This window comes from Lycorma delicatula, chromosome 2 (assembly GCF_047948215.1).
Source record: "Lycorma delicatula isolate Av1 chromosome 2, ASM4794821v1, whole genome shotgun sequence".
NCBI classification, from domain to species: Eukaryota; Metazoa; Arthropoda; class Insecta; order Hemiptera; family Fulgoridae; genus Lycorma; species Lycorma delicatula.
Window position 1 is genome coordinate 6490496 of NC_134456.1, and position 13509 is coordinate 6504004.

At 27.6% G+C, this 13509-nt stretch overlaps 1 protein-coding gene across 2 annotated transcripts in view; it reads right to left on the reverse strand.

Annotated features, from left to right (window-relative positions):
- Nucleotides 1-148: 148 nt before the first annotated feature.
- Nucleotides 149-13509, reverse strand: part of fand (Pre-mRNA-splicing factor SYF1 fand) — a 46863-nt gene continuing 33502 nt past the window's right edge. For both annotated transcript variants that reach the window (XM_075358220.1, XM_075358219.1), the window contains exons 13-17: nucleotides 12925-13238; nucleotides 10336-10452; nucleotides 7141-7279; nucleotides 2844-3035; nucleotides 149-663 (exon numbers count right to left, since the gene is read on the reverse strand). In XM_075358220.1, coding sequence (XP_075214335.1) covers nucleotides 587-663; nucleotides 2844-3035; nucleotides 7141-7279; nucleotides 10336-10452; nucleotides 12925-13238 — 839 coding nt within the window. In that variant the 3' untranslated portion in view covers nucleotides 149-586. The remainder of the gene's footprint in view (nucleotides 664-2843; nucleotides 3036-7140; nucleotides 7280-10335; nucleotides 10453-12924; nucleotides 13239-13509) is intronic.

Consider the following 13509-nt stretch of genomic DNA (forward strand, 5'->3'; position numbering starts at 1 on the left):
CTTTAATAATAAAAACCTTTTTTGTGTAACTTTCTTTATTAATTTGGAAATTAGAAATTAGGCAAACTGTCTTTTAGTCTACCTCGAATAAAAAACAAATGGAGATTAACAAAGAGTAGAAAAAATGGGGAAATGCCAACCAATGAAATGACTTGATAACAGAAGTTTATTAAAAATAAACACTGAACCATTTTCTTGAATAGATGTATAATTTGTTTATAGTTACATTAAGTCAACTATTTTAACATCATACAACTGAAAACAAACTCGAGATATGAGTTTTACAAATGGGGTTGTGCTAGATGAATATTTTTGTACTGTTACAACCAGATGCTTAAAAAACTAATTAAAAATAAATAATTAAATTAAAAAGAATATATAAATGTAAAATAATTAATTAAAACTGTTGTACAAATATATTAACAACTCATAAGAATATAAAAATATAGATAAAAAGTTTATTTAATTCTATAGATAAAAAGTTTATTTAATTCTATAGATAAAAAGTTTATTTAATTCTAACATTTTTAATACTATATAAGCAACACGATAATGATTATATTATTTCCAGTATTAATTTTACTCTTCAATCTGAATCGATTTTTTGTTTTAAACTTCCAAATACTTCAGAAGGTATACTTTTCTTCTCAATAGGCAACACTTCTGTAAAAAAAAAAAAAATTACCATACAATATAAAAAGCTTATCATTTTCTAATTAAAAAAAAAAACAAAAAAAAACAAATTTGATTAAAAAATATAAAATAGTGAAAAAAAAAGTATTTTTTCATTCAATATTTAGATTTAGTGCTTCTGAAATAAAATAAATGTTCAAACCTTCTCCATTCCATTGTTAGAGATTGTGTCAGTTGGGTGTAAAATATACAATTCCACTTTCAGTGATTTCCAAATAATATTTTAAGCTGTTTCCCAAATTCTTTTATTTAATATGCTATAAATACTGTAATAGGTTGAGAAGCTTTCAGTAATAGAAAGTGGCAGAATAAGAAAGAGAAAGAAACTTAAAAACAGAAATCGATCAACAACTTGAAAAAGAAAAATCCAAAAGAAACAACCAAGAAATTCTTTCTAGAAAGAATTTATAGAATAGAGCAGATGGTTTGGACAATAAAAATCATTAACAAAACTTGAGCGAACAGAAGGATAGGTTGGCTGCTGTTACAACAGGTCAAGTCCTACGCCTGGAGGTATAAATACTGCCAGGAACAGCAAACTTCAGTTTAGTGTAAGGACAGTGTGTAAGAGCATTTGAAGTGAGTGCGTGGTAACAGCTGAGAGAAGGAGCAAAGTGTTTCACTAGAGTATTCAGTTTTGGATAGCGTTCTTGTCTGCAGTTAAGTAAGGGAAGCTGTTTGGTGTGTTTATTGTGAACAGGGGACAAGGTGACAATCCATTGATAGAAGTGTGAGCTAATTTCCTTTTCTAAATATTAGAAGAAAATAATTCTTCCATAAAGTTAATTATTGATTTTATAATGCTATTTTACTTGTTACTATAATAATAATCACTTTTAATTTTGGAATTATTTCTATAAGCTATTGTAAAGTTTAGAGTAAAATCAGAATGATATTTTGCAATTTATAATTGACTTATTTTAACGTAAAATTTATTTAAGAGTAAATAAATTGTATTAGTAAGAATTTTTACAAGCACTATCTCTCAATATCCTTTATCTAGCCGTGAATATGCATTAGTATATCGAGTTTTTCTGGTAAAAAATATTTTTTATGTAATCCAAAAGAAACACTTTTAACAATAAGTCAAATGACCTTGCCAACCTGATACCTTTTTGACCAATTCTTCTTCCAAGTAAAACTGAATTTAAAATTTAACACACTCAACAATTGAATGAAGTTGATTTCAAAATTGAATTGCTGATTTCAAAAATAGGTGTTGCCAGTTATAATTTAAAAGATGCTCTGATAAAATTTTCTAAGATGTTAAAATTTGAATATTCTGAAGAATTCTAAATCTATTAAAGCAGTATGATTATAATTATGATTTCTGGATATGATATGTTGTGATTTACATACGTTTCTCAGGATAATTACCTTGATATTTGAAAGATTCATATAAATCAGTCAAGCCATTTATGAGTCATATCTACTGGAAAAATTAAGAACTTGCTAATTTTAAAGTTGGTTTGGAAAGAATAATTTATTTAAGATAAAAATAAAATAAAAAATGTAACAGCTGATATTACAAACTGCTCCAGTAAAAGCTGATTGAAACAACCGATTGAAAGACATCTTAATTTGACCAATGATGTATAATGGGTCAAACTATAAGGAGTCAGATGGTTGTTATTCTGACCAATACTGCAAGTTCACTCAGTTGATCAGAAGACTTCCATTACTGTTGCTCATGGACTTGTCTTGGTATAGCTGCTATTCAAGCATCTATAAAAGTGTGCTTGCAAGAAAAATGTAAAATGTCATCAATACAGAGACCTACATGACATAAGAAGATGCTTATTGCAGAGGAGTTCAACTATTTCACTAATGATGATCATACAGGACAAATGTCTGACTAATAACTTTTGACTCATCTGGTGAATCAAAATGGTTATTTTAAACTAATGAGATTGTCTAGCCAACATCACTATATGCTTTTATCTATAAGAGTAGGTGGCTCTACCATTCTACCAATCAGCCAATCTACTGTCACCTGCTCGAACAGCAGCTGTGGAAACAACCCTGACAGTTTTCAGAACTACCAATATTCAAGGGGCTTCTTGTTGCTTAGTGGTAACAATATTAATACTAATTTGTCTAGATTAAGATACTTTTTAACACATACAAATTATGCATATAACAGAACATACCTTCTTCATCATCCGAATCATCATTAATGTTCTCATCATCCTCATCTCCATTATCATTATCAATATCTTCATCATCTTCATCAATATTAATTTCATCTGGATTAACAACTCTGGTTGTATCAGTACCATCACGATCTTGACCTTGTGTCTCTCCACGTACAAATAATATGTTACCACCTTTAACTTGAGGTGCTGAAACAGTAAGGATAATATTAATAAGTACTGTTATAATAAAAAAAAAGCTAAAAGTCAATGGTAGAAAAACTGGAAAAGAATGCTGTGTATGAACAACAATCTGGATTCAGGAAAAGAGAGGATAAAGGTATGTCATAACATAAGTACTAGGGGTATTAAAAGAAGATGAAGAATCAGACTGTGATTCTTAGATCAAGGAAAAAGCATTTAATACTTACAAAACCTTAAAAAAAGTGCAGCAAAAACCTTCTTAAATAGTTATTGCAAAAAAAGGAAAAAAGTAACGTTTTATCTGATTTTAAAGCTGTAACAAACCATGTAATCAATTTTTATTATGCAACACAACACAACACTGAATTCGACTGATAATTAAAATAATGTATACAAAAACTTCACTAATTCGGAACTTCTGTAATTGATACCACACAAAAATGATTATTTTTTTAAAAAATTGCGTTTTTCTGGTTTTTAAAATTTTTTTAAGAAGTTTGGACTCAATTTAGGTAAGCAAAAATGCATAATATATATATCAACTGTGTTTAATGTTTGTATAAAATACGAATTATTTTTTGAGAGCAGTTTTTTATGTATACAGCATCTGTATTTCAGTATTTATATATAGTGTTAGTATTATTGTATGCTTTGCAGTTTTACATAGTAATAGACATGAATCGCTGATTAACCAGTGGTATGCATTGAAGACAAAGGTAGAGTTTTACGTACAGTTTGAACTTACTCATCATAATCATGTACGCACTTTCTTCCACCAGACTATAAATGATGTTCGTGCAGTAATGCATGAATTTCAGTTTTGATTGTTCCTTGTAAATACTGTATGTTATTGTGTTAAACAATAGGCCGTAGTATATTATACTGTGTTAGTTTTAACTGTGTGCTTTTAGTTCCACAATATCGCTTTAAAAATAAATAAATGAGGTCCTTATAAATAGCACTCTACTGAAAAAAAGTTTGAAGTATTAAAATGTATTGACAGTGGTTTTTTGCTTCAAAATAATTTAAATGAATTTGAGATCAGTAAGCCAGCCAGCTTACTAAGACATAAAGAAAAATTGAACGGCCATTACTAATTTTTCATTGAATAGGGAATTTGGTGTTGGTAACAAAAGCGAACAACTGGTGCTAAAACATCTGACATCAATGAAGCTGTTTGGATGTGGTATAAACAGTAACGAGCTGATGTCCCAATCTGTGGAGTAGAAGTGTAAGCTGCTGCTAAACATTTTGCTCAAAGATTTGAAAATCAAGACTTTAAGAAGAATACAGCTTGGTTGTTTCGATTCTGAAATTGGCATGGCAATATATAACCGAATGACATGTGGAGAAAGTTTAAGTTTAGTTCATGAAAGTGTTCGTTGATTTCAAGAAAATTTGAAAAAAGTAATTTGTGATAATAAATTGGAACCGTGGAAAATCTACAACACAGACGAGACTGGTTTATCTTGGAAAGCAATGCCAAATAATACTCATGCCAGCAAAAAAGAAACATGTACTCTGTGCATAAAATTAATAAAATGAGAATCTCAGAATTACTGTGTGCTAATTCTAATGCAACACATAAACTTAAATCTATAACAATCAGAAAATCAAGACATCCAAGAGCTGTGAGACACGCATATACAGACCAGCCAATAATTTATAAAGCCAGCACAGAAACACTTTGAACAACTCTGAAATTTTCAGATCGTGGTTTCACAAAGATTTCGTTCCATCTGTCATCAAATTTCAATTGGAAGAAAAGGCCATTCCTGAGGATGAAGTTAAAGCATTACTATTATTGGATAATGCACCAGTGCATCCATCAGAAGACATTTTATGGAGTAGTAGTGAAAAAATTAAATGTTTGTTTATGCCTCTAAATACATCAGCATTGATCCAACCAACGGATCAATGTGTTATCCTTAGTCTCGAATGTTTATTTAAAAGGTTTAGTTTTTTCGAAAATAATTCAGACTTTGGTGACATAAGAGGTGAGCAGATATTAATTAACCTGAAAAATTACAATATAAAAAATGCCATATTCAATTGAGCTTCAAGTTTGAAGGAGGTAAAAGCTATGACAATTTCAAATGCAAGGAAAACACTTTTGCAAGATGAAAATCATGAACAAGACTTCAGCAAAATTGAAGGTGAGTACAGGAATGTTTTAGAAAATGCCACAGCAGAATGTACCATGGAAGACATATGAGAATGGTTTAAATGCAGATGAAGATGAATTTTGGTATGCTGTCCAGACAAAAGAAGAAATAGTGGCTGCCTTAAACAAACGTTTAGCTGGCGATGTGCAACAAGATTGTTGTGAAAGGAGGAAGACAACTGTGAAGAAATCTCAGAAGACTGTAAAACTAAGTGACCCTAAAAACCATATTAATCCATTATTAAAGTTGTGCAATACAAACAGTGAATTTATTAAATATTTCTTAATGTTAAAAAAAATGAAGCAGGATATTATATCAAAACAAATTCAAAAAAAAATTTCAGACTCAAATGAAATACTGCAATGTAATGTAGGATAATTTTTAAAACAGAATTGTGTTTGTTAGTTTAAAAATGCTTTACTAATCAGGTATCATAAATAATTTACAGTTTTTTAAAAATTAGAATAGTACATATGAATCTCATATTTCATAAGTCACAAGATAAAAAGAAAACCCATATAAAGGTGACAGGAATAAGTAACGTAATTCATAAACCATTAAAGTACAGAACGGGGTAAAATTGTAAACAATAAGCCTGATTGATTTTAAATTCCTTTATAAGTGGAGAAAAGGAATTTGTTATAATTTAAAAAAAGCTTGAAATTTGTACATTAGCAATTGAAAAAATTATTCAACAGGTGATTGTAACTATCAATTTAACTTCAAATATGAATAAAACCATTGTACTGTGCTTCTTGGATAGATGTAACATTGCTAATTGTGTGGATACAATTCCCATTAATGAAAATGATTCTGTTTCTGTTGCCAATAGAGTAAAATTTTTTAATCTTTCCTAGGATGATCTGAACTGATGTGCCATAATAAAATGCTAAGCTTTTTATCAATATTTAAAATATATTATGATTACATATATTCACACATGAAGTATAATAATATCTCTCGGGGTTCCCTCAAAAATCAAAATGAGTTTTTAAAATCCATCCACCCATCCGATATTTGGCACCCATGATAAATAAATTATATAAACCAACGTTTAGAAAATTAAAAATGCTAACCTATCTCTTTCTACCTTTATATTTATGAATGTGCAATCTATACAAAAAAAGAATAGTTTTTCTTTATTACTAAAGAAAAAATATTCTAATATTCATCTCTACCAAACCAGATAACAGAATTGTTTTCATGTAACTAACCATGATACTTCAGATATGACAAAGGATCTTATTATGCTTCTGCTGTCTTTTTTAATAAATAACTGAATCATTTAAAAAATCTTTTCACTAATTTATTTAAAAAACAATTAATGCATTTTCTTTAATTGAAAAATTATTACTAGTAGATGAATTTTTAAATAATATTAATTAAACAGAAAAATAAAACTGAATTTTCGACATCTCATCCAATGAATATATAAATGTATGTTCAAATAACTTACATTAATAGTTAACAGTTATATTTCTGAATTGTGATTTATTTTTACTATTTGAATCTTTACTATTCAAGTAAAGTTTATTGAAAAAACAAATTCAAGTTTCAAGTTTATTTAATCTTTACTATTTGAATCGTGTATTTACCTCAATATTATTTAATTTATTTATTCTTTAAATAACTAATGTAGATTTTAATCATAACTATTTCTTATTTTATAATAAATTGTGTTTTATGATGCTGATTTTATTTTGTTATGGTTTCCCTCGAGTCATTTAGGCAAATGCTGTTTTTTTATCCTTGGAGTAGCAAACCTATACATTCCTGATGAAACCTATATAATGTAATATTAAGTACTTATCAGAATAAAATATTTATTTAATTGCAAACATGTAAGATAATTAATTGGTTAATTGATAAATTGTTAATTATGATTACAGCTAGATAGAAAAAAATGATTAAAGTTCATACAATTAAGTAAAACAAAGTACTTTTACCAGCTCTTTCTTCAAATGCCATTTCTGCAGCTTTTGCTTCAAGCATCCTCATTCCATCTTTAGCACCTGGGGCCAGATCAGCAACGGTACCAGATACATTACTTGCAGCTGATAACATTTGTGCTGACATCATATTTACCTGTAAATGATATATTTATATTAATGTACTTTTATTAAAATGAAAATGTTTTATAAACAAAACTTTGCACTGACATGTTGTGGAAAGAAATTAATACTTATTTATAGTTTATAATATAGACAGTCTATAATACAATTTTTCTAAAAATTTTTAACTACTGTATCAGTTTTTCTATGTAGCTATGCGGCTACCAACTGTGGATGTTATTAAGTCTTAAGTGTCCACTTCAATCTGTCTCTTTTTACTTTGATATGACCCCCTCCTTCATTTCCTTTCCAAATCTGAATAGTTTAATTTTCTTTACTTACTGAACTGATGGCAAATTAAAAATATTATACTTTGATTTTTCATAATTTTTTTAATTATTTCATCAAGGATCAGAAATATCTTTATTAAAAAGTAAATTCACAAATAATAAATAATAAATATATAAAATCATCTTCAAATATAAAGCCAATTTAATCTGATCAAGTAATTTTATTGAAAATTTATATTAATTCTATAAACCAGTAAATTAAATTTAAATTCTTTATCTTTTTTACAACTTTTTTATTTACTTAAACAGCAACAATTTTTATTTATTTATACAGGACTCAATAACATCACTGATGAATGATAATGAACTTTGTAGTGTATGAAAAATATCATACCTACTCAGACTCAAACCTGGAACCTTTGGGTGAAAGGCAGAGATTCTACCACTCCACTTCAGAGATCAGCAAAACCATTAATTTTGTTTACGATTTTCAATTCAACTTTTCAATGATTTGCAAAGCCTTCTTGGAGAGATACTTATACAATTAAAAATGATTGTAAAATAATATGTTGTGGCTTTTAATTTACATTATTTATAGTTTTTTATTACACACATATTTGATAGCAATTTCTCATCATTAAAAAGACAAGATAATTATAACTGGGCATACAACTGCAGTTATTGGAAAAAGAAAAAAAAATATGTATGGCTTTGCTTTTCTTTTTTTTTTACAAGACATAAAGCTTAATATAATTTTGTTAAATAATGATATAATAAATTTTGTTTATAATACAAACTATTCTAAACAAAACAATTATAATTTAATAGCACATTATTATAATAATGGATTTAATTGGTTAATGACTATTTTTTATTTAATAATTAAAAGAAATATTTAGTAATCACTGTACTTATTAAGTAAAATTGGCACATACATGAGTTTTGAGGGATCAAAAGTTCATTAAGTATCTTTGGAAATTGTTCAATTTTTCACATTTTAAATTTATTATTACAATAATTTTCAATTATTTTGAAATACAACAAAAATTCTTTGTGCATTTACTTTTTCCCTCCAGTTTAAATGAACACATAAAAAAAATTAATATCAATGCTATCTTTTTTTTAACAATTGATATTCTAGTTTGCTAAGTCAAATTTTACAAGATTTAAACAATTTTTTTTCTCTCTTGAACTTAATTTATTAACAATAAAACATATTTCAGTACACCCTATAATATTTAAAATTTAATTATTACTTATATATATTTTAAAATAATAATTATTTTATATTTTTAATAAATAAACAAATCTATTTTATAATTTTTATTTATATTTATTATAATAATTGTTTATGTACTGGAAAAAATTTAATAGTGAAGTAATAGTAAAGTAAAATAAATAACTTCTCAATCTTAACCTCTTTTGCTTAATTTTGGGTCCTGCAACTGACTGCACTTTTACTGTTGTAAGGTAGTATAAATTTTCAAGAAAAAATTAAGATTAAAATGAAGGGGTGTTAAAAAACACACCATAGGCTTATCCCCTTTAAAATAATCTCCACAGGTGGCAATACATCACTCCCAATATTTCTTCCATTTTCAGAAAACATCGTGGAATGTGTTTTTTGGGGATGACGCCCAGCTGTTCTAACATTATCCTGTATTTTTTATAGTTTGAAATAACATCATTTCATGGTTACTTTCAATTTGGGGAAAAAGAGGAGATCTGATGAGGTCAAGTCAAGAAGGGTGGGTGAGGCACACTGGTTATCTCATGTTTTCTCTGATTATGGTGGATAAAAAGTGATACAAGAGCTGGTGCGTTGTCATTGTACAATATTCAATTCTGGCTTCTCCAAAGAACCACACAGTTTCTCTCAAGTGCCATAAATCTTCCATACAGAACGTTTTTTACTATGCATCTTGGTTTCCTTATTGTAGCAATAAATCTGAGTCTCACTTCTGTTTTAATATTTAAAAAAAAAGTTTTTATTGGTACTGTTAAGATCTTGACTGATGTTAACACATTCTAATCATGCCAAGTTTTCCCTTTTAAATTGTGTGGCATGATCCCATATGTTGATTTCCACTATCTCAGCAATTTCCTAGCTAGTTAAAAGGTGATCTTCATAGACTAGATCAATATTATCATAATTTTCTGACATGGAAGGGTTTAAATGTCTTGGCTGATGTTCTGCCCTCCTTTAAAACAGTTGAGCCATTCATACCACTGCAATCTGCTCATACAGTTTTTCCCAAATGCTTGCTGAAGCATTTTAGTCTCTGTGATATTTTTACAGAGTTTGAAGCAAAATTTGACACATACATATTGTTTTTCAAGATGATCTTTTATTTTCATTTTGTTAAAAATCTGATGAGAGGTTAGTTTACATATTTACTTCAATGGTTATAGATAATGGATCATCTATGATCCATCATGGCTAGATAGGATTATTTCCAAAAATTACCACTAGCCAGCACAACTTGGAACAAGCTCTTTGTATTGTTTGGTGCACTATTACAAAAGTTAAGTTTTTGAATACAACTCATATACACCTGGTAAAACTAATAGTACAAACAAAAACCAAACAAATTATCATCTAATGAATAAGAGCAGATATATATTTTTAATTTATTTTTTCTTTACGTAATGCCTACTGAATCTTTTAATAGTATAAGAATATATTTGTTAATAGTAAGGCAAGTAAGTGGAGCATTATTTTATGTATAGCTGTATGTACAGCTACTAAAAAAAATTTCTAGTAAATAACATTCACCAAAGTTATTTGATAATAACTAACCTGTGTATTATAAGTAGCCTGAACACTACGCTTTATTCTCAACATCTCTCTCATTGTGTCTTCATTTCCATGACGCACTTCAAATTCTTTCCATGTCTGCCAAAACTCACTTGTAACCTAAAAATAAAAAACGAGTAATTTTTTATTTATGCATAAAAAAAACCTTTTGTACTACTTTTTAAGTGTAATATAATGATATAAAAATAATAAAACTCAATTTAAAAGCAATTAAGATTGTTGTCAGATAATGTTAATTGTATGTGTGATACACACCTGTTCAAATTTTAGTTTCTGATGTTAGTTTTTTCTAATAAATATTTTATTTTTTTCAAAAGAGTTCACTAATTTAAACAAAAGCTGGTAAAGAATTACATTACTTTTAGGCTTTGACGTTAATAGACTTTTACTCTGAATAAAAAAATTAATATTTTAAATAAAAGTTCTGTTTAGCCACCTTCGTTTTTTGAGGCTTAAAATTTTATTCATCATAGTAATTATTAACTTCAATAAGTCGACCTGATTTAGTGTGATGTTATTCAACAAGGTTAAAAAAATAAAGCCCTTTGATGAAGTCAAAAATCAGGCCGAAGTAGGGATATATTTACCTAATTATTTGTGCCGAACTTGAACGTTTTTGGTACATTGGTTTTTGAGATACGAGGCAAAAACTGTTTAAAAATAATGTTGAATATGCTCCCACCACCAAAATCCAATTCACTTAAAACTCTGGAATTTTAAGCACTTTCAACTTCATTTTCTACTGCCATTATATGCAAAAAATAAAAAATTACAAAACCCATCCTTTCCCTTTTTTAATTTTTCCAAAATTTAATGTTATCCTTATATAGCCTTATATATGAAATTTTTTGAGCTATTTTCAACGAATTTATGTTAACCTAATCTTGAGATATTAATCAAAATACAGCCCAAGGCATGAAGACATATGGTCTTGAAATGTCAACATTTGAAAACCCCAAAACCCAAATTTAGGTCAATTGCTATAGTTTCCCTTTACAGGTGTATTAGTGAAGCAGCAATAGTTATAGCCAAGAAAGTAAAAATGTAATTTTTTTTCTATGTATGATTTACTTAAAGTTTAGAACATTTACAATATTAAAATTTGATTTATTTTTCAATTCCCTTTACTAATTTTTTCTGAAATATATTAAAATTTAAATACATTTATAATTGGAAAAAATTTCTTTGACTATCTTCTGTCAGATTTTTAATTTTCATTATTTCTGGATTGATTTATTTAAAATGATCCACTTCAGAATTATTAAAAAAAAAAAGTTATTCTATTGAAAATATTTTTAAAGATTTTTTCCCAAAATCAAATACAATAATTATTCCAAATTTTCATTTTTTATACTAAATAGTTTCATGAGAAAAATTTTCTACAAAAGATTATTTAAAAAAACACCAAAACATAGTATTAAACAAATTTATCATTTATTTGAACAAATATTTTCAGATTTCATTTTAATATCTGTAATTATTCCTTACAAAAAGCCAAATAAAACATTACTAATATATTTTGGATGTTATTGGAACATTAAGTACAATCACTACACCAAACTGGAAGCCCTCGTTGTTTTTAAATAAGTGAAAACAATCTTTGAACACCTCTTCCATTTATATCCTTTCAGTGATTACATTCAAAAAAAATTATTCAAGTTGGTGAGTTAGATAAAAGGGAAAATCATTGTGGTAAATGTATTAAAATACAATTTACGGTGCCAATGTTATTTTAATCCAATGTGGTCTCACTTTAGTTGGCTTTCCTTCTTTATTGTTTTTATTAAATACTGATGCAATTTTCAGTATTCAAATTTCATTGGTTATAGAATTTTAAAAAAAATATTCTAAATTAAAAAAAAAAATTCTAATTTAAAATTACTTTAGAGAATATTATCTCTACATACAATTTTAGCCTTTTTCAATTTTATAGCATGATAAAGAAAATTTAAATTAGATACTTTCATATTAACGTGAAGGTCATTACCAGAGACAACAGCTAAAAGACTGCAGTCTAGTTTCTGAATCATCATTGGTAAGTCTTAAATTTTAAACCTTATTACTGTTATATTTCAGCTTGGTCCATCATCAACATACATCATTGATATCAGGAATTGTTATTTTTCCTCAACCCCTAGTTTACATAATCTATTTTTATTTCAAATACAATGGTTTCATTTTGAATATTTTAGATTCTAATTTCTTACAGCTTTGACCAGCTAATTACTAGATCCTAGCAGTCAAGTAAGTTAGAGAGTTCAGCCATCTGAGGTTCATCATGTCAAACACTGCTCAGCAATAACATCAACCAACAGGATTTTTCCAATATAATCTACAGCGTCAGGAAAATTTGTACTTTTTTATAGATAAGTTGAAAATAGGCAAGATTTTGTTTATTTCAATCAGATTTTTATTGTTTTGGGTTCAAGTCAAAGCATTTAAGAAAAGAAAAGTTGGTCAATTTCAGACCGATAGTAAGTTATCAGTCATTCTGTTTTATACATTATAACACGAAAAGTAATTTCTTTGAATAATTTTAACAGAAAATAATTACAAATCTTTTAAACATACCCTAGGATCACAAATTTGACTACAGTGAGCATAAATAGCGCGAGCTCTATCGATTTCACCGAGTTTAGTTTCCATCTCTGAAAATCGCAAACACATTTCTCTTGTATTATCTTCATTAAGAACTTCAATCGCTTTTTCATAAATTTGTCGTGTTTTTGGTACACCATATATTTCGGCGGCCTTCTTTATATAAATATTGAATAATTCAAACATTTCTTCTGGTAGAACAGCAGAAGTAGCTCTCTCATAAACTGCCATGGCATGCCGTGCAAGTCCATGTTCTTCTTCCAGTTTTGCATACAATAAATACAATGCTGAAACAACAAAGTTATATTATAAACATTAACAATAAATCAGTAAATTATTTTATTATTCACAATTTAAATACTGAATGAGCATGTTGAGAGAATAGTGTGTAATGTACAGAAAGCTAGAATTTAAGGGAGAAAAACCAGGTTAATGAAAAAATCTCTACTATCCAACATATTTACTGGATATTTATTTTTTTTTACACTATATTTTGCTTCTACTTTTTAGATAAATGTATCTAGCATAGTTATAGTGACCCACCGGGTTGGTCTAGTG